Source organism: Triturus cristatus, chromosome 5_1 (assembly GCF_964204655.1).
Source record: "Triturus cristatus chromosome 5_1, aTriCri1.1, whole genome shotgun sequence".
Taxonomy (NCBI): domain Eukaryota; kingdom Metazoa; phylum Chordata; class Amphibia; order Caudata; family Salamandridae; genus Triturus; species Triturus cristatus.
Genome location: NC_140587.1, coordinates 294260917 through 294280842, shown reverse-complemented (window position 1 = coordinate 294280842; position 19926 = coordinate 294260917). Strand labels below are relative to the sequence as shown.

Sequence of the window (19926 nt, the reverse complement as noted above, 5' to 3'; positions counted from 1 at the left end):
AGTTCAAAGGGATTTGATTTGAATGGTGCAGCAGGTGCAGTGGCACCTGGGCCAAAAGCTCTTCGGACCCCACTAAACTCAGGTTATTGCTAAAATGTTAAACTAAACAGGCAGTCACAAGTGCAGTTACCTTGCAGACAACAGGGTTGTGATGTCAATGATGCAGCAGGAGCAGTGGCACCAGTCCCAAATGTTGTCAGAACTCCTCTAAACTCCTATTATTACAACTAAACAGGCAGTCACAAGTGCAGGTATCTAGTACAGCAGGAGCGGTGGCACCGGGACAAAAAGCTCCAGGCCCCCCACTAAACCTAGATTATTACTATATTTTACAACTAAACAGGCAGTCACAAGTGCAGTTATCTTTCAGGCACTAGGGTCATGATTTGAATGGTGCAGTAGCTGCAGTGGCACTGGGCCAAAGGTTCTCAGAACTCCTCTAAATACCTAGTATTGCTATTTTTTACTACCAAACAGACAGTTACAGTTGCGGTTACCTTGCAGTTGAAAGGGGCTTGATTTAAATGGTGCAGCAGGTGCCACGGCACCGGGACTAAAGTTGTCATAACTTCACTAAATACCAAATATTGCTATATTTTACCACTGAACAGGCAGTCACAAGTGCAGTTAGCGTGCATACAACAGGGTTATTATTTGAATGGTGCAGCAGGTGCAGTGTCACCGGGCCCAAAAGTTGTCATAACTCCACTAAACACCACATATTGTTATATTTTAAAACTAAACAGGCAGTCATAAGTGCAGTTATCTAGCAAGCACTAGAGTCATGATTTCAAAAGTGCAGAAGATTCAGTGTGCCCGGGACCAAAAGCTCGAGGCACCCCACTGAATACCTAATATTGCTATATTTTATTCCTAGACAGGCAACCACAATTGCAGTTACCTTGCAGTTAAAAGGGACTGGATTTGAATGGTGTAGCAGGTGCTGTGCCACTGGGGACAAAAGCTCTAGCAACCCCAATAAAGCCAGATTATTACTCAATTTTACTACTAAACAAGGCAGCCACAAGTGCATTTGTCTAGCCAGCAATAGAGTCATGATTTGGATGGTGCAGCAGGTGCAGTAGCACCAGGACCAAAAGCTCTAGGCACCCCACTAAACACCTAATATTGCTGTATTGTACTACTGAACAACCAGTTAACCCCTTCGCCGCGGCAGGAATTCCGCCGCGGCGCTGGGGGGGGTTTGGGGGCAGCGCGGTGGCGCTGTGCTCGTGACGGAACCGCTCCGTCACGAGCCACGGTTGAGCTGTGCTCATGACGGAGTGGTTCCGTCACGTCTCCGCCCACTGCGCTAATCGCCCGCACAGGCGGGGAATTAGCGCCGCGTGGGCGGAGCGGCGGCCAACGGCCGCAGCATGACGGAACCACTCCGTCATGGGCACAGCGCAACCGTGGCTCATGACGGAGTGGTTCCGTCATGAGCAGGGAAGAGGTTAAAAGGCAAATTACCTTGCACACACCTAGGTCATGATTTGAATGGTGCAGCAGGTGCAGTGGCAGCAGGCCCAAAATTTGTCATGACCTCCTCGAAACACCTAATATTGCTATGACATACTACAATACACTGACATAAAGGCAGACACAATTGCAGTTATCTTGTAGGTAAAAGGGATTTGATTTGAATGGTGCAGCAGGTGCAGTGGCACTGGAGCCAAAATCTCTAGCAACCCCAATACAGCCATATTATTGCTAAACTTTACTACTAAACAGGTAGTCACAAGTGCAGTTGTCTAGCAGGCACTGGGGCCATGATTTCAATGGTGCTGCAGGTGCTGTGGCACCAGGGCAAAAGGTTGCCAGAACCCCTCTAAACACCAAATATTGCTATATTCAACTACCCCACAAGCAGTCACAAGTGTAGTTACCTTGCAGGCCCTAGGGTCATGATTTCAATGGTGCAGCAGGTGCAGTGACACCGGGCTCAAAATTTGTCATGGCCTCCTCGAAACACCTAACTTTGGTATATTATACTACTATACACTACTATACAGGAAGACACAATTGCAGCTATCTTGCAGTTAAAAGTGGTTTGATTTGAATGGTGCCGGAGGTGCAGTGGCACCGGGGGCAGAAGCTCTAGGGTTCCCACTAAACACAGAACATTGTAAGACACTAAGTTAGTCATGACACAGAACAATGGCAAGCATATATGGAAGGTAGCAGTGCAAAGCAGACATAATACAATACATGAGCAGTGTAGCATCAAGTTTAGGCAGCACATTGTACCCTCCCAAGGCACAGAGTAAAAGAACACAGTGCACAGTCTATCCCAGCATGTCGCATAGGCTATCTACATACCTCTGGGCCTGGTACGTTAATGCAATGTAATATGCCACACCATATTAAATATTGTAACATTTAACTACAAAATAAGCAGTCACAAGTATAGTTACATTGCAGGCACTGGGCTCATGACTTCAATAGCGCAGCCGGTGCATTGACAGCGAGGCCCAATGCTCTAGGAACCCCTCTAAACACTAAATATTGCAATATTTTACTAATAAACAGGCAGTCACAAGTGCTGTTACCTTACAGGCAATAAGGTCATGATTTGAAATGTGCAGCAGGTGCAGTGGCACCGAGGACAAAAGTAGTCATAGCTTCTCAAAATACCAAATATTGCTATAATTTACTACTAAACAGGCAGTTACAAATGCAGTTATCTTGCTGGCACAAGGGGCATGATTTGAATGGTGCAGCAGGTGCAGTGGCACCAGGCCAAAAAGTTGTCAGAACTCCTCTAAACACATAGTATTGCCTTTACATCAACTAATTCTATTATATCCCACTTTCATTTCCTTTTTCAAAATGTTGCTATTACTTACCCACACAATGCCACTAGTAACAACACACTATATTGCCTTTTTGTGCATAAACAATCTTAATATTTTAATACACTTTCTGTAACTTATATTGTACAACTACTCAGTACGCTACAACTTACAACAAAAAACAGCTCATTATTAACCACATAGTCGAAACATAATGCATTTACTAATGCTTGTTGTTTCTGTTGTCTATATTCAGACATACAATCATTGAAGTAGAGTAGGGATGCAATTTTCTCATCACAGTACACAGTGATGTCACAAGGGAATAGCAGGAAGAACATTAGATGTGCATTGTATATAGTAATTCTAGACGTCTATTCATAATAACGAAATTGATGAGATGCTTTTAGTTGACAGTCCAGTTCTTTCCTGTCTCTTACCCAGCTCAGCTGACAGTTGCAGGGGTGTGCGCTCCTTATAATCTCTAGCAGTGATGTCAGCGTCATACTTCAGTAACATCTTCAGCGCCTCTACCGCATCATACTTGGCCGCATAATGTATAGGAGCTTGCTTCCCACGTGTAGTAGTTGCGCTGATTGCAGCTGAAAGAGAAAAAATAATAATTAAAGTTTGTATATTCCAGCTATAACGCTCCTATCTCACAGCCTGATTTAGTGGTGGGTAATAATGGGGCAGCTGCCAAAGGTTAGTTGCTGTCCCATCCACCCCTCTCTCGCCTTCCTTCCCTGACTCGTTTATAAATCAGGGTGGGAGGTTGGTTTTCTTGATGACGTAGCCCCCACCAGCTCTGCCATTGGGTAAACCCTCACGCAGAGCATCCACAGGTGTACTTTGCAGACAGCGTTATGTAGTCCGGGCCTTGCAGTGTCATGCACACCTGCTTAGGTCCTGTCTGGGATCAGCAGCGGTCACGAACATGAAAAATGTCAAAAAGTGCTTGAGGATAGGGGTGAAACCTCCCAGCACATGTGGGACAGTTTATTTGCTTAATTTCCAAACACAGACCTATTGGGGCATGTAGTCAGAAAATAAAAACGTGCTGACATTTCCCTCATGCTGTCACTGCATTGTAGACCAGTCGCCACCTTTATTAGGTCTCGCATAGCGTTGCAGCGCAACGCGCTGTTCGCTTTGCGAGGCATGCAGTATACATTATAGTGGGGGGAAGCTCCGCCCACTTTCCATCCATGTTTTTCATTGGCTTAAATCGGAAATGCTGCATTCTGATTTATTTTCGGCTTGTTTGTCTCTCCTCCTCACGGCCATGTCGTCATTTATATCCTTCCATTGCTATCGGCCCCTTTTCTTTACAAACTCTTTTGTTCCTCTGCGTCCCCATCCCTTAACTTCTCTGCCCATCACCACCCCCCGCCCCACTCCTGATCATGCCTTCTTGGACGCCCCCACGTTTGTTTATAATGCAATAGGTCTCTCGTAATATGAGTCCTATTGCATTTATAAATGCTTTTTTTCTCCTGGGATTGGCTGGCTGAGTCTCACACTTTATTTTGCCTGACCTGTCCAGATGACTATGTTACTCATGCGTCCAGCAGCCGCCTATACAGATGCTGCTGCACACGAAGAGGAAGGTGTTTACCAGGACCCAGGCAGAGCAGGAAGAGAAGGACTCTGCACCTGAACACCCACAGCTGCAGCCTCTTCAGCAGCGCCGGCGGTCACATAGTGACATGGGAGAGGTACAGACGACCCATCCCACTCTTCGCCTCAGTCTCCTTAGAACAGCAGGCCCTCCAACCCCCAGAATTCAAGTTTCTTTGTCTGTCTGCTTGCCTTTGCGTGCGTTTCCTTTTGCAAGCCCCCTGCTGCTTCTGGTTGTAATTCGAGGCATGTTAAGCAGTGCTTCCTTCACAATCCCTTGTGTTTCAAAATGTCGCACTTCCAAGATAGCTTCAGGTATGCTTCATGAACATGCATTTAGCATGTGTGTTGTTGGTGGGAAGGAATGTACCACCAGGCTCCGTATGAGGTGCATATATGCTATGGGGCTTCGGAGGAGGTTTAGATATGTACTATGCCTTATTTTCCTGACTCCCCTTCAAATTGTAATTACTACTGTTCGTGGTGTTCTTCAGCTTCGCTGCTGCAGGACAGGTCATCTTCACACTGCCAGTACAAACACACAATCCGAAATATATACACACATTCAAAGCAGCTAGGCAAACAGCCATGCAAACAAAGGAATATGGATGGGCAAACAGGTAGAGTATGCACAGGTGAATAGCTGAATGGATGGATGGATCGATGAAAGGACGAAGGGGCAGATGAATAGATAGATTGTGCTCCAGAAGAGCAAATAGGTGGTGCAATAAAACAGCAAATGTGGTGGGTGAAGAGAAAAAAAGCACGAAAAATGGAGACCATGTGTATTTATTTATTTATGTGAAGTTTTATATAGCGCTGGCCAGACCCGAGGGTATCGGAGCGCTTTACAACAGTCGCATTGCAAAAGACCAAAAATACAAGTAACAAAAATACAGTGAAAGTATCAAGCATGGACAATGAGTTTCAGTAGGTTAAATAACCAAGGGGCAAAGAAGACTTGAGGTGCCTTCGCCGGGTGGGATAGCCTAGGGTTGCGCTCCCATCCAGGGAGTGGTCATCAGCGCTTCTGCGGCTCAAGTCCCTTCGCTAGGGAACGTTCTAGGAAAAGATTTTTGAGCTGTCCTTTGAATTTTGCAAAGGAGGGAATGGTTCTGAAGTGGGGGGAATCGCGTTTCAGAATTTGGGCGTTGCCCGCAAAGGACCGGGCCGCAGTTTTTTGCTTTCGTGCTTTCATCGGTATGAGTAGTAGAGTGTTCGAGCTCCGGAGGTTCCTGGTCTGACCGGCTTTTTTGAGTTTGGAAGCTAGGTATTAAGGTTTGCCTGTGTGAAGAGCTTTGTGGGTGAGGCAAGCTGTTCTGAAACTGGCCCGCAGTTCAACTGGGAGCCATTTTAGTTCCCTGAGTGTAGGTGAGATATCGTCAAATTTCTTCACTCCTGTGGTGATTCTAGCTATTGCATTTATCGTTGTATTGAGGGGAGCAAGGTGTGCCTTTGATGTGCCTGAGAGGGCTGCAATCTCTTAGTCTAATCTAGATAAAACCAGTGATTGGGTGGCTTGTTTAAGGTCCTTGGGTGGGATGAAAGACTTTCTTTTGTTTAGTAGCTTCAGGTTGAGGAAGGCGCTCTTGGCGGAGTTCTTAATGTGTTTGGTTATGTTCAGTTTCGGGTCTAGAGTGAAGCCTAGGGATTTTACTGAGTCCGCCAGGGTGATGTTTCCGTTGAGTGCATCAATCGCATTTAGCCATTCCTCAACTTGGGGATTCTCTTCTTTTTTTGAGATGAGGAGTATTTCAGTCTTGTCTTGATTAAGTTTTAGGTGGTCACTTGACAGCCAGTGTTGGACTTCTCTAAGCGTGTCGTTAAGTCTCTGAATGTCATCACTGGAGTTGGTTTCCAGGTAGATCTGTGTGTCGTCCGCATGCAGGTGGAAGGGGAAATTGGCATTTCTGAGTAGGGTTGTGAGAGGTTCCATGTAAATGTTGAAAAGTTGCAGGGAGAGCATTGAACCTTGGGGACTCCCCTGCAGACAGGATATAGGTCGGACGCAAAAGTTTTGATTTTTATTCTTTGGGTGCGATTGTGGAGGAAGGAGGAGAACCACCTCATCTAGACCTGCCCTTTCTTGAAGCACCTTAATGAGGAGTTTGAGGTCGACCGTATCGAAAGCTGCCGATAGGCCTAGGAGAATGAGCAGGCAGCATTTGTCCACATCCAGTGATTTGTGGATGTCATCAATGACGTTGAGGATTGCGGTTTCCGTGCTGCAGCCCTTTCTGAAACCAGATTGGTGGGCGTCGAGGAGGTTGATGCTATCAAGGTGTTGAGTAAGTTGCAGGAGCACGCCTCTTTCTAGGGTTTTAGATAGGAAAGGTAAGTTAGAGACTGGTCTGAAATTATTCAGATCTTTTGTGTCTAGGCCTGTTTTTTTTAGCAGTGGTGTGACTTGCCCGACTTTGAGACAGTCGGGGACGACTCTGGATCTCAGGGAGCTGTTTATGATCTTGCACCAGAGCGGGGCATGGGAGAGTTTAAGCTTTTTGGTCAGTTATGGGGGAAGAGGATCTAGAGCGTGTGAGGAGGCCTTGGATGTGGAGATCAGGTTGACTAGCTCAGCTTCCTGTATAGGGATGAAAGATTTCCAGGCTTTTGAAGGGGGCTTGAATGTGATGTTTTGGTCCCAGGCGAGATGATCTTGCTGAGGGGAGTGATGTTGATGTCCAGTGAGAGCTCAATCTTGTTGATCTTGTCCTTGAAGAAGTTTGCGAAGTTGTCGCAGAGCTCTTTTGAAGCTTGAACTGAGGAGGTAGCGGATTTGGAGGTTTATTGTCTAATGATGTTAAAGAGCTCCCTAGGCCTGTTTTTAGCGTTATCCAGCGCGGTGCAGAAAAATGAGGTTTTTTCGTTCAGGATGTGTTTTTTATACTTCCAGTGAGCTGCTTTGAGTTGCTCGCAGAGGGTGTCGGAAGGATTACTTCTCCATAGTCTCTCTGTGGGTCTAAGTTGTCTCCTTTAGGAGTTGATGTCAGTGTTAAACCATGATCTTGATGGCGTGCTCCTATTTTTTATTTTATTTCAGGGGGGCTAATTGATCCAGGATGGAGGTCATATTCGAGATGTAATGCGAGGTGAGATCAGTTGTGGAGAGGTGATCAGAGGAGCTGGGGGAGAGCGAGCGTATCCGTTCCTCTAGATCAGCTAGGGGAATCTGCGATAGATTTCTGGACCATTTGGGGGGGTCTTGTGGGGTGGGCTGGAGTAGAGCCTTTTGGTTGATATGGGATAGGAGGTTGTGGTGGTCAGGCCAGTCCATGGGGAGGACGTGGTCGATCGTCACTGTGTCATTTTGAGCGATAATGGTATCTAAGGTTGTTACTTTCTTGTGCATTTCTTCTAAGCAGAATTGGGTCAGATTGTTGTCCTGAAGAAGATTGTTTAGGGTTAGAATTAGCTAATTGTTTTCCTCATTCCAGCTTAGGTTGAGATCACCAAGATTTAGGTTGTTTGAGTCACCGAGTGAGCAATGAGCAATCAGGTCAGACAAGTGTTCCCCGAATGAGGAGGTGTTGCCTGGGGAATGATATAGAAGATGGCAGAGAATTGCTCTGTTGTCATTTGTCTTGATGTTGGCAGTAAGACATACGATGGTGCTATAATTGAATGTGTCCATTTCTACAATGGCAATGTTGTTCTTATGTATGATTGCTATGCCTCCACATCTTTGGTCTTTTCTGTCCTTGTTGATGATAGAGAAGCCTGGGGGCACCATCATATCTAGGCTTGGTGCAGAGAACTCGTTTAGCCATGTCTCGGTGATGAACGCAATGTCTATGTCATGGGAGAGGATGGTTTCTGCTACTTCTGTTGCGTGTTTGGAGGCTGATTCTACAGTTTATGAGCATGCAGTTGGTAATGTGCTCCTCTTTAGTGTGTTTCTTTACGGGGGATCTGGGTATGGCAGTAAGGAGGGCCGGGGGTCTTGGTGAATTCAGGGTGCGGTGGGCCCTTCCGAAACCGGTGATCACTTGGCTTCAGGGGAGGCTGTATGGGGAGAGTCTTAGGCTAAAGATGGCACCGCCGCCTACTTAGAGGACATGGATGCTTTGATTCTTCTAGGTCTCTGGGTTTGGTACTTTGTATTAGTTTCTCTGGGTCTCTGTGTCAGAGTCTCAGGGGTGGTTGGGAGCTCACTCAGGCGTGGCATGTTGTCCAGTCTCAGATGGTTGGAGCTGGTCAGAGATGGAGTCTGTTACGGAGTGAGCCTAGTCTTTCGGGCCAAGTCGAGGTTGTTTAAGATTTCGCTCAGGCCCAGGGTTATCAGTTCTAGCTGTCTTTCTAGAAGGGCTAGACGTTACTCCATGCTTCCCGTGGTGGGGGTAGGGGTGGCTTGGGCAGGGGCATCTCGGGAGGAGGTGGGAATGTCAGTGTTGTAGGGCCTGTTGGTGTGGGTGCTGACCGTATTAGGGACCGTGGGCAGGGAGCACAACCAATTGTCCGCGGCAGGGGTGAAGTGTCTAGAGGTCTGTGATTGCAGGTGAGGATCGTTCGTAGCTTGAGGGTTGGTGTGATCAGGAGGAAGAGGATGAGGGTGGCATTGGGCGGGAGGTTGTAGCTCTTGATTCGTAGGGGTGGGGTGTAGGAGGTGACTTGTGTAGGCAGGGTGGTTGTTCTGGTATCAGGCGTGGGGGTGGTTGATCGCCTCTCCTGGCAGGGAGGACTGACCGGGGGTACAGAGTAGGGCAGGGAGGGAAGGGGCTTGTGCAAGGGGGCGATCCGCAACTAGGGGAAGAAAGAGTCAAAGGCCTCTAGATTCTCATTGTTGGATTGAATCAGAACTGTGCCACTCATGTAAATGGCCACAGAAGTGTTGCCGTTCTGTGTCAAGCGGTTAGTGAGTGAGGCCGTCAGTTTGCAGCTGTGCGAGGTGGTCGTGGTTTTGGAGATGGGTAGCTGTGTTCTGAATGTGGCGCTCCAGTCATCTGGTCTATCTGTGTGGAAGATTAGATCTATTTTTATCTGCCCTTTGGAGGAGCAGTGGTAGATGTCTGCGAAAAGTTTTTCAGTGTGCTGTCTGACCAGTCTGTGTTAAAAGTTTCTTTTCGCTTTTAGTGAGAGGTTGGGGGGAAACTGATCGCGAAGGAGTTCGGGCCATGAGGTTTCAAGTAGGTCGGTACAGGAGGGCCTGTGACAGTTGACTCATCGGGTGCCATTTTCTCTCTGTTTCTTGAATTGATGAGATGTGCGGGGGACCTTGATCAGCTTGTGGACTGGTAGATGGGGGGATGTGGACCCCGCTTGAGGGATCGGCTCTAGTTAGCAGGTCAGGCTAGATCAATTAGTGCATTGGTCTGCTTCCAGACTAGTTGTAGTGGGATGAGGACAGCTCTTCAGAGGTCAGAGCTTGAACGAGGATCGGGCTTGGTCTATCACAGGCAATGCTTCAATGGCTGATGTGGCTTTGGGGAACCTTGGTCGGGGGAGGTCTAGTTAGGCCACTCTCATTGAAGCAGGGAGGTGGGGGTAGATCAGATGATGAATTGTTGGATGGATGGATCTGTCAATGGATGGTTGACTAGTTTTGGCTGTGTGGAAGGCTTCGTATGGATACTTGAATGGATGGATGAATGGCCAAATGAATGATTGCTGGATCACAGGTGGCTGGACTTATAGAGCGGTGGATGGATCATGGATGGATTGACGGACGAATGGATGGATGAATAACTGGATAAATAAATGGATCAATAAATAGATGGATGGAGTGACTAACCAGGCAGAAATGTGGTAGGCTAGTGGAAGGAAGTTTGAACTGATGGATAAACGCACAGACAGTACGAAAGGTTGGAAGGCTCTCTACAGATGAGAATGGAGGTACACAGACATTTTATATTTAATCCAGTCTTCCAGTTTTGATGGCTGAGTTTCTACCTTTCCACATGTCTTGCAGTCTGAAAAGATGCATTAATGTTTAATGACATTATGCAGATGAGCGCTGAAAACAAACAACATGTGTAACGAGAATACACATAGTACGGAACAGGAACGAAAACATCTTCATTATTACGTTCACAAATTCACTCGAACGTTCAGAAAACAACAGGGAGGTTTTTTGTGTTTTCAAATGGCATGAAATAAGGGCGCAACCGTGTGAGCTTTCATCTCTTCCTGTTGTCTTCTCCATTGAACAGAAGAAATACCGGCAGCACCCGTACGCTTTGAAGTTCACCAGCATTAAAGACACCCCTGAGATGATCCAGGCGAGAATTAGTTACAACCAGACGGTGGATGTAAGTCACAACGCATACGTGCTCTAAATTCATGATTAAAGAGAAAAACTGAATTTTCTGTGTAGGCTCTTTGAACAAGACTGTTGTATTGCATTTTTAAAAGCAGCTGCGGAACTTGTATGTCCCCCCCCCCCATTCACAATTAGCACTCAAAAGGGGTGCTATACTCACCCCTGTGATGGCAGCTGCCACCCTGCCTGATTTTAGGCTTCTGCACTAATTTGCTTCCAGTTTGTTTCACGCTTCAAGGATTTCATTCTGGAATAACGGAATCATTTCAGTTTCTTCATTGACACTATCAATGGTGCAGCAGGGGCAGTGGCACCGGGGAACAGGGGCTGGGGGGTTCCTAAGTTTCAAAAAAAGAAGGGAAATCCATAGAGAAAATGACTCTCTTTAAAGGATTTCCCTTCCCCTATAACGCTCACCTGGCATGACGTCATGCCGTAACTTCTCCACTAGTGAGAAGGGAACTGTGAGGGCACGCGCACATGATGTGCCTGCTGTCACTGCAGTGCGGAAAAAACATGGACCGCCTTGCCAGGGCACAAAACAGAGCCCGATAGAGACCCGTTTCGAGACCTCCTTTAACAAGCATTGGCATAGCCAATAGGTCTCGCCTTTAGGACCTTATAAGTGTGCATAACTAAATACTTATAAGGTCCCAAAAGCGAGACCTATTGGCTATGCCAATGCGTGTTTCTGTTTATTACTGCTCTGTAGTAATGGCGGCACCTGTGCTTCAGCTTAAACATCTTAAGCTAAAGTCGGATGCTGAGATTGCTTCAAAAGTAAAGAATTGTTTATTACCTTACTTTTGAAGCAATCTCAGCACCCAACTTTAGCCTAAGATGTTTAAGCTAAAGCATGGGTGCCGCCATTACAACATAGAAGTAATAAACAGAAAAAAAAAGCAACCGCCCGCTTCGAGAAATGACTGCCGTGGCGGGGGAAAAATGCTACCGCCGGCCACAGCTTGCAGTGCATGTGCGCGAGTGGTGTGCGCGCAGCAGTAATCACGCCATATGGCACCTCTGCTCAAGTGCGCGCCTGCGCACATGCACTGCAAGCTGTGGCCGGCGGTAGCATTTTTAGAACCCCTTACTTTAAGTCTCACCAGACCAGCACAAGCGCTGGGTCAGGAGAGACCTAAAAAACTGCCCACTTAAAGCCCTGGTAATGAGGGCCTAACAGTGTGCAAATTCCTTTGTTAGTGCATCCAGCAGCCAAGGAATGTCTTACTCAGATACCGCACAGCATGACGGGCAGAGAACCCCACCCCCTTGTAAATCGGTGCCTAGTTTTTGTGGTTGCTGCTTTTAACCAGCTGGTCCTGTGTCCTCCTGACTATGTACAGTAGAGGTTCCATAACCTGAAAGTAGAGAACAAAGGTCTACTTTGTGTATCTTCTTTGTGCGTAGAGCTTTGCACAGCAAAGGCATGGTAGGTGATGTGCTGCACCACTATTTTAGCAGAAGTCATTCATGTTCTAAATGCCATGAATTTTCCGAAATGTGGAAGGCCTTCTGTAGAGCCCATCTTCAGTTCCTACAGCTATTACGATGCAGGAAAGGATCAGATTTGCTCTCATCCACTATATACGAGCCAAGGGCCAGATGTAGCAAAGGGTTTTACCCATTCTGTGTCTATGGGAAAATGTGTTCATACATATGGCCCCAAGAAACTAATGCCTCAATAGCATTTGTCTATTATTCAATGTTTACCACTGTGGTAATGCAAACCACACCCCTGCCTGCGTTGCTTATGCATCTCTTCCTTACCGCTCTATGGCCCTGTCTTTATGCTCATTGGCCAACCATGGTCACTGGTTTATCCACAGTGGGCAAAGGATGCCCTTTTCACGTCTTTGGGTTTCACCCTTAAATAATGTACTCTCTGCCAAAGAATCACCATGTAGCAGGAATTCTAAGCCTAAAGCACTATGCTGTGTTTCCGAATTGCATGCCGAAATGTATAGGATGTTGACGCACTGCTATTTGGTTTGTATTGCTTTATAGAATCACAAATATTCCTTAGCAAAGGGTTGGTAAAAAGTAGTAAATCGCAAAGTCTGAGTTTCTGCACATGAAAACATTATGATTGTTTTGTTGCTCAGATTATGCCACTATAAAATCATCTCGCATATATGGTTTTCCAGCATAATTTAAGAATAACGAGATGTATAGATTTATGGTCTAAAATCCACATTTCCTTGGCCCTGCACTGAGTAATCTTCACAGAGTGCGAATCCTCACATATCTTACTCCTTCCACATATTTTAAAATATGCTGGTACCTCCTGGACAGTAATAACGTTTATCACACACCCTAACTCTCTTTCCACATGATGTGTGCATACTGCATTCGTTAGAGCATTTCATCCCAAATTCTGAATAACGAACATCGGGGGCCGGGGCATATGGTTGGAGGTGCAGCAAATACATTCTTGAACATTACCTCTAACATGTACTACTTTGTGGATGTTAACCACATTTTCTTCGTATGTTCATGGCCAATTGACTGTCATTTCCCTGGGTAGGCCAAGCTTTTCATGTTTCAGTGAAACTGTGGTGTGCAGAGGCTACCTATACATTGAGTGTACTACCCACACACCTAACCCACTTGCACTCAAAGATCGTCCTTATTTTCTGAGTCATACCTAACTTACACAGGCGTTTTTTGGTGCATATCTGTTTATGACCACCAAGCTTTGCCAGTTTTGTCCTCACAGTGCCTATGTGATGTGCACTTGGACCATGCTCGCCATGGAAAAAGTGGGAGACAGGAGGTAGTGTTTGTCACTAGATCTTGTGTGTATGTAACAAATCACTGCCTCTATTTAACTTTCTTGATAGAAAACGACCTGCAGAGGTCAGTAAAATACCAGAATCGCTTTAGCATTCTCGAGATTCCATTCCATAGAAATTGTCTTCCACGAGCACCCGTAGACAATAATATTTTTTTCAAATCTTGTATTTTCAGTGACATGACCACCGAAGGCCCTGATATTAAAAACAGCTCTTTGGACTATACCATTTCCCGCTGAAAGGCAATATTTCTCTCCATGTGGTCCCATACCTGGCATGTCATGCAGTTTGGTGCGTCCATGTTAAAGAACAGTAGATGTTTCAGCACCCAGGCTAATGTGCTGCATAGCTAAATACATATGAGGTCCAAAAGGCTAGTTTTTCTTCTTTTTATTAAAGCGGCAACCACAAAGTAAGCCAGAGCCGCTTTAGCAGAAGGAAAACCCGCTGAATTTGTGGGAATCTCCAGATCTGGCAGGCCAGGGGGAAGGTGCTTGCCACAGCAACCCGCCATACTCTGAAAGAGTCTCTCCGTGTTCCCTCGACAAAGATAACTATTCCTGTAACAAATCCATTCAATGTATGCACAGCCTCCCCTCTCCCTCCACTGATCTCGCCAAGTAATACTGGTGATGCAAACAATGCATCTCTGTGACCTCTGGCGGTCACTGATACAGTGTACACCCGATACATTCCAGGTACTCCCTTCCCTCATCCTTTGTTTTATTATTCTTAATCAGTGGCTCTGGCTTCCTCCAACCTCTGGGACTGGAAACCTTGCTTCCTTACTGCTGGTCTAGCTGGCATCTAAAAGAAGCTCATCTATCGATGCAACCCGGAACAATGTCTAACAAAAACAACAGCAGACAGACTTCACCTGTACAACTACTTATTGAAAGTGACAGTCAGAAGATGGTTCAAGGTGTATGCATTTCTGGGTGATGGAGCCATTAGGCGACCGGCCGCTTGCAAGAAGACTACGCAAGCGTTTGGCACAAAGGTATTTGATTGGGGTAGAGTATTCCTGGCGCTATATTACACATAGGCACACTTTTCCTGGTTGAGCCACAGAACACCTTTAAATAGGAGTGCCATGCGCAAAAACGAAGAGTGTGCCCTATCACAAATACTGCACTGCTTCAAAGCCGCGCCTTCTTTCACAGTGCAGGAGGCAACCTGACTGCACTTAGAGCAGGGATTAGAGATCCCCCGCCTGCAGGAGTATGTCTATCAATCAATCAATCAATCAATCACAAAATTTGTAAAGCGCACTACATACCCGTGAGGGTTTCAAGGCGCTGGGAGGAGCTGTTACTGGTCGAAGAGCCAGGTCTTGAGTTGTCGCCTGAAAGACAGCAGGTCTTCGGTTTGTCGTAGGTCGAGGGTGAGGGTTTTCCAGGTCTTGGAGGCGTGATGGGAGAAGGACCTGCCTCGGGAAAATGTGGTTCTCCGGATGCGAGGGACCGTGGCCAGGGCGTGGTCGGCGGAGCGGAGGTTCCTGTTGGGTACGTAGAAGGAGAGTCGGCTGTTGAGATAGGCTGGGCCGGTTTTGTGGAGTGCCTTGTGTGCGTGGATCAGGAGTTTGAAGGAGATTCTTTTGTCGACGGGGAGCCAGTGCAGGTTCCTCAGGTAGGGGGTGATGTGGTCGCGGCGCGGGATGTCGAGGATCAGGCGTGCAGAGGCATTCTGGATTCTCTGTAGTCTGCTGATGAGCTTGGACGGGGCTCCAGTGTAGAGGGTGTTTCTGTAGTCGAGTCTGCTGCTGACTAGGGCCTGGGTGACTGTTTTCCTCGTGTTTTTTGGAATCCATCTGTAGATCTTGCGGAGCATGCGGAGGGTGTTGAAACAGGTGGAGGAGTCTGCGTTGACTTGTTTGGTCATGGAGAGTTTTGAGTCGAGGATAACTCCCAGGTTGCGTGCATGGTCGGTGGGGGCCGGGGGGGACCCCAGTGAAGTGGGCCACCAGGAGTCGTCCCAAGCGGAGGGGTTGGGTCCGAGGATGAGGATTTCCGTCTTGTCTGTGTTCAGTTTGAGGCGGCTGTCCTCCATCCAGTCGGCGACGGCCTTCATTCCCTGGTGAAGGTTGGATTTGGCGGTGAGAGGGTCCTTTGTGAGGGAGAGGATCAGCTGAGTGTCGTCGGCGTATGAGATTATGTTGAGGTTGTGCTGTCGGGCGATGCGTGCTAGTGGTGCCATGTAGACGTTGAACAGTGTTGGGCTGAGGGAGGATCCTTGAGGGACGCTACAGATGATCTTGGAGGCCTCTGATCGGAACGGGGGGAGGCGGACTCTCTGTATTCTGCCGGAGAGGAAGGAGGTGGTCCAGTCCAGGGCCTTGTTACGGATCCCTGCGTCGTAAAGGCGTGTGCGTAGTGTGAGGTGGCAGACCGTGTCGAAGGCGGCGTAGAGGTCCAGGAGGATGAGGGCAGCCGTCTTGCCTTTGTCCAGCAGGGTCCTGATGTTGTCTGTGGCGGCGATGAGGGCTGTCTCGGTGCTGTGGTTGCTGCGGAATCCTGATTGGGACGGGTCTAGGATGTTGTTGTCTTCGAGGTGTCGGGTGAGCTGGGTGTTTACTATCTTCTCGATGACTTTAGCTGGGAATGGAAGTAAGGAGATGGGCCTGAAGTTCTTGAGGTCGCTTGGGTCCGCCTTGGGTTTCTTCAGTAGGGCGTTGATCTCTGCATGCTTCCAGATTTCAGGGAAGGTGGCGGTCTCGAAGGGCAGGTTGATGATTCTGTGCAGGTGGGGAGCGGTGGATTTGCTGGCTTTGTTGAAGATGTGGTGCGGGTGAGGGTCGGATGGGGATCCGGAGTGGATTGTTCCCATGGTCTTGATTGTGTCCTCGATGCTTACGTTGGCCCAGGAAGTCAGGGTGTCGTGGGCGGTGGGGTGCGGTGGGATGGGTGCGGTGTGGTTGGCAGGGGTCGTCCAGGGTTTGAAGCTGTCATGGATGTCGGTGATTTTCCGGTGAAAGACCCCCAAACCCCCTCTACATGGCTGCCATCAGGAGCGCACTCACAGTGCACCACTTTTTTTAGCTCACTTTCAGTATTACTCCTAACAGCTTCTTTGCACCCGCATCCATAATACTAAGTGGGAGCAGAGACAAAAACGATTCCCTCATTTGTACGGGGCCACAACCTCATGCACATGTGGGAATGCCCTCTTGAGATAGCACTAGCGTTACATGTGCGCTAGCACTATCAGTATTACAGAAAGTGCCGAACTAGCATCAGCAGCCCCTTCTGTAATGCCAAAGTTGCCCAAGATCACACAAAGAGGGCACACATGCCTGTTGGGTCCCCGGGCCCTTTCTGTGATACGCCCCCCCTTGCTTTGTATTTCACTTGAATGCCTGGCCCCCAGGGCAGTATGAGTTCACGGCTGCCCTGGAGGCAGTGCATTCTTTGTAATAGAATGCAGTTTTCCTGTTTGCGCCACGGCGCATCTTTAAATAGCTGCGCACTGGCGCAAACAGGAACAGTGCTCCCTATGTGTAATTGGGCCCCAGGTGTTTTTCCTTTTTATTACTGGAGCATCATGAGTAAGCTATGACTAGAGTGAATTAAGTATGCTTCCTGTGGCCTGCGAACATTAGGAGAGGAATGTTTTACTTGTTTTCTTTGAACACTTGAGTGCAGAAACTGACCCACCAATTGATTTTTAAAGAGTGTTTATTGTACATTAGCAGAATACCCCGATGGTGCTGATTTGTTTTGGACAAGTTTTCTCTGGCTTCCAATCCCATGTAGATGCACTGAATTGCTCGTTACATTGGATTCCAGGAGCCAAACAGAGTCAGAAGAGTTCTCGTCTACCATCAATGCCACTACTATGGTATGCGAGCAGTACTTTCCATCGGTTAAGATGGGCACCCTCCCTAAAAGTAGAACATTAGACATGGGAGCAGAATTGACTACTCCAGGATGATTTCATAGGGCAAAACCATTACAATGCTCCAGCCCTTGTGCTAGTGCAATACTTGTAAATTACAGATTTTAATTAACGTAGAGTGACCATTGTGTGGATTCTACAGCAGGATATTTGCCAAAACCACACCCCAAGCCAACGGGGAGGCTTGTCTGATTAGCAGACTCTTAGGGGTATACTTTCTAACCAGGTTTGCATTGCAAAAGTGATGCAGATTGACACTATATCTTATTTTACTAGTATACTTTCCAGCACTAAACTTGATTAGCACGGGAAAGCACTCGAAAAGCAGCACATAGCACTGCTTTGCATTACTTAGCACCAAGGGTGTTCCCATCCAACCACCCAAGGTTTCTGACGCTCAGCCCTATCTATTAAAAAAAGTTTAGCATTAGAAATTAGCGCCCACTTCAATCAGGTGCTATCACTGAGAAATGCTTTTATTTTTCCTTACTTTTCCAACACTGCATGTGTGCCACACTGTACAGCACAAATGCAAGGTGGGAAAAGGTTTGAAGTGAGTCTCAGCATAGTATTTTGTACTGGAAGAATATCCTTCCAGTACAAAACCTATGCTAGTCTGATGTAGACACCCTTGCACAATGGTGCAAAGGTGTGTACATGGCGCGTGGCAACACATTTCTGTGGCAGCACTAATGAGAGGGGAGGGGAGTGTCTTATTTCTGTAAATACGGGGCTCTCCTGCTCTCTCCATTTCACGCGCAGCAGAGCATTTGTGGCCGCTGCACTGCGTGAGAAACTAGTAAATCTGGGTCATAGACTCATGGCAGAGTTAGATTACTAAGCACTGTAGCTAAATTCACTTTTGCATTACCAATATCAGATCTATAAAAGATTTACAAACAGCTAGGTTTAGAGGTTAACTTAGATATTTGAAATACGGTCTCTGTCCCCACACCTTCTCTCTCTTTTGCATTTTTAAAAGTCATTTATGTTTACCTAGAATGTGGTAACATTGCTTGTTCAATTTAAGCATATGACTGGAACCCTTGATTTCCAACACCACCACTACTGTTAGATGTCAGATTCCAGATCCTGTTCATCCGAAAGAGCCACCCTGACCTCCTATTCCAGACAACCAAGTCCCACATTAAAATTCTGATAAGGATTAAGGAGCAAGCTGTGCAATTGCAAAAGCATTCTGACCAGCCTCCCACATTGTCCTAGTGCACCATAAATAAACTGGTCAACTTTTCAATGAAAATGAACTTCAACCTGCCCAACCACACACTTTTCCTACTACTATTAATAAGCTAGCAGTGTGTTGGCAAAAACATGACCATTTAAGAACTGTTGCCCCTGAATCAAAGCCATTCACGGTACCTTATCATCAATACAGGTTTCAAACGGTGCCCTTAGTACTTCCTCATGAGATCTGTTCTCATCTAAACACCAAATTTTAATTGTACTCAACCCACCCTGCTTTCTTATACAATTTCCATCCTACACTCTACTTGGCCTCTCCATTAAAAAATAGTCCAAGCTAAACAGCTCTCAATTCTCTCCCTTGCTATGTTCAAGGATTTTGTCAAAACACACCTGACCCAAATAGAAATTCAAAATGATTGACGCTGGGCCCAAATCCCTTGACTGGTTCTGACTGACCTTACATCCCTATGAATGCACACACTCTTTAAACTCTGTGCATAACCTTCTTTAGTCTGCCACCTCACTCACCTTCCATCAGCATCCACCTCTTAGCGTTTGCACCCATACAGCTGTGTTATATGACTAAATAAAAATTGGAAATGTGTGCTTCAACAATTTTGCAATTGATACATTGAAAATGAAGCAGTTAATTAAGTTACTGATTGTAGAAACATGTTTGTGTCAGCATTTGTTCATTAGAATCTGAGATTTCTTGGATTGAGGACTACAGGCACAATTTATCAGCTATATTGCATCCAGAAGAAGTATCATATCCTTGATTGATACATCTGTAAACTAAAGAAAAAGCTACTTACCTTTGGTAACAATGTTTCTGGGGAAAACATAATTTTTCCACCGATTCCTCACTTTAGGAATCAATATTTCAGGATTTATATGGCCCTGCACTGTCCTGACAACCCGTGAAAACCAGTGAGGAGCCATCCTTGACCATGGTAGCCTGTGCCTGAAGAGGGTTGAATCGATGACCCATCCAAAGGCTGGATGGGTACTTGTGCAAGTGAAAATCTGGATGAATTGACTGCAAGATCTCAGAAAAGAATCTCCCTTGATGCCGGAGCCACTGTTTCCTCAGGCACCACTGGACAGCATTCATCTGCCATCTGGCTTGTAGCACAAGCAGTATGTATGAGGCCATGGAGCCATTAGACCAAGAACTGCAGAAACGAGATTTGAGTTTGATTCAGAAGATCAGATTGATCACCCAAATAGTTGTGATCCTCTGAGGAGGAGGAAAGGTCTTCAATTGGGCCATGTCCAGGACCACCCCGATGAAGGTTAGTTTCTGTGCGGGAGAGGGACAGGACTTTGGGCATTAATGGCAAAGCCCAAGATGTGGAGCAGA

The 19926-nt window shown here is 46.7% G+C and overlaps 1 protein-coding gene across 1 annotated transcript in view; it reads right to left on the bottom strand.

Moving 5' to 3' along the window:
* The window catches only part of LOC146830806 (uncharacterized), an 878450-nt gene that overhangs the window by 529483 nt on the left and 329041 nt on the right, over window positions 1-19926 (bottom strand). Inside the window, exon 6 of the mRNA XM_085604967.1 lies at window positions 3233-3394. Coding sequence (XP_085461093.1) covers window positions 3233-3394 — 162 coding nt within the window. The remainder of the gene's footprint in view (window positions 1-3232; window positions 3395-19926) is intronic.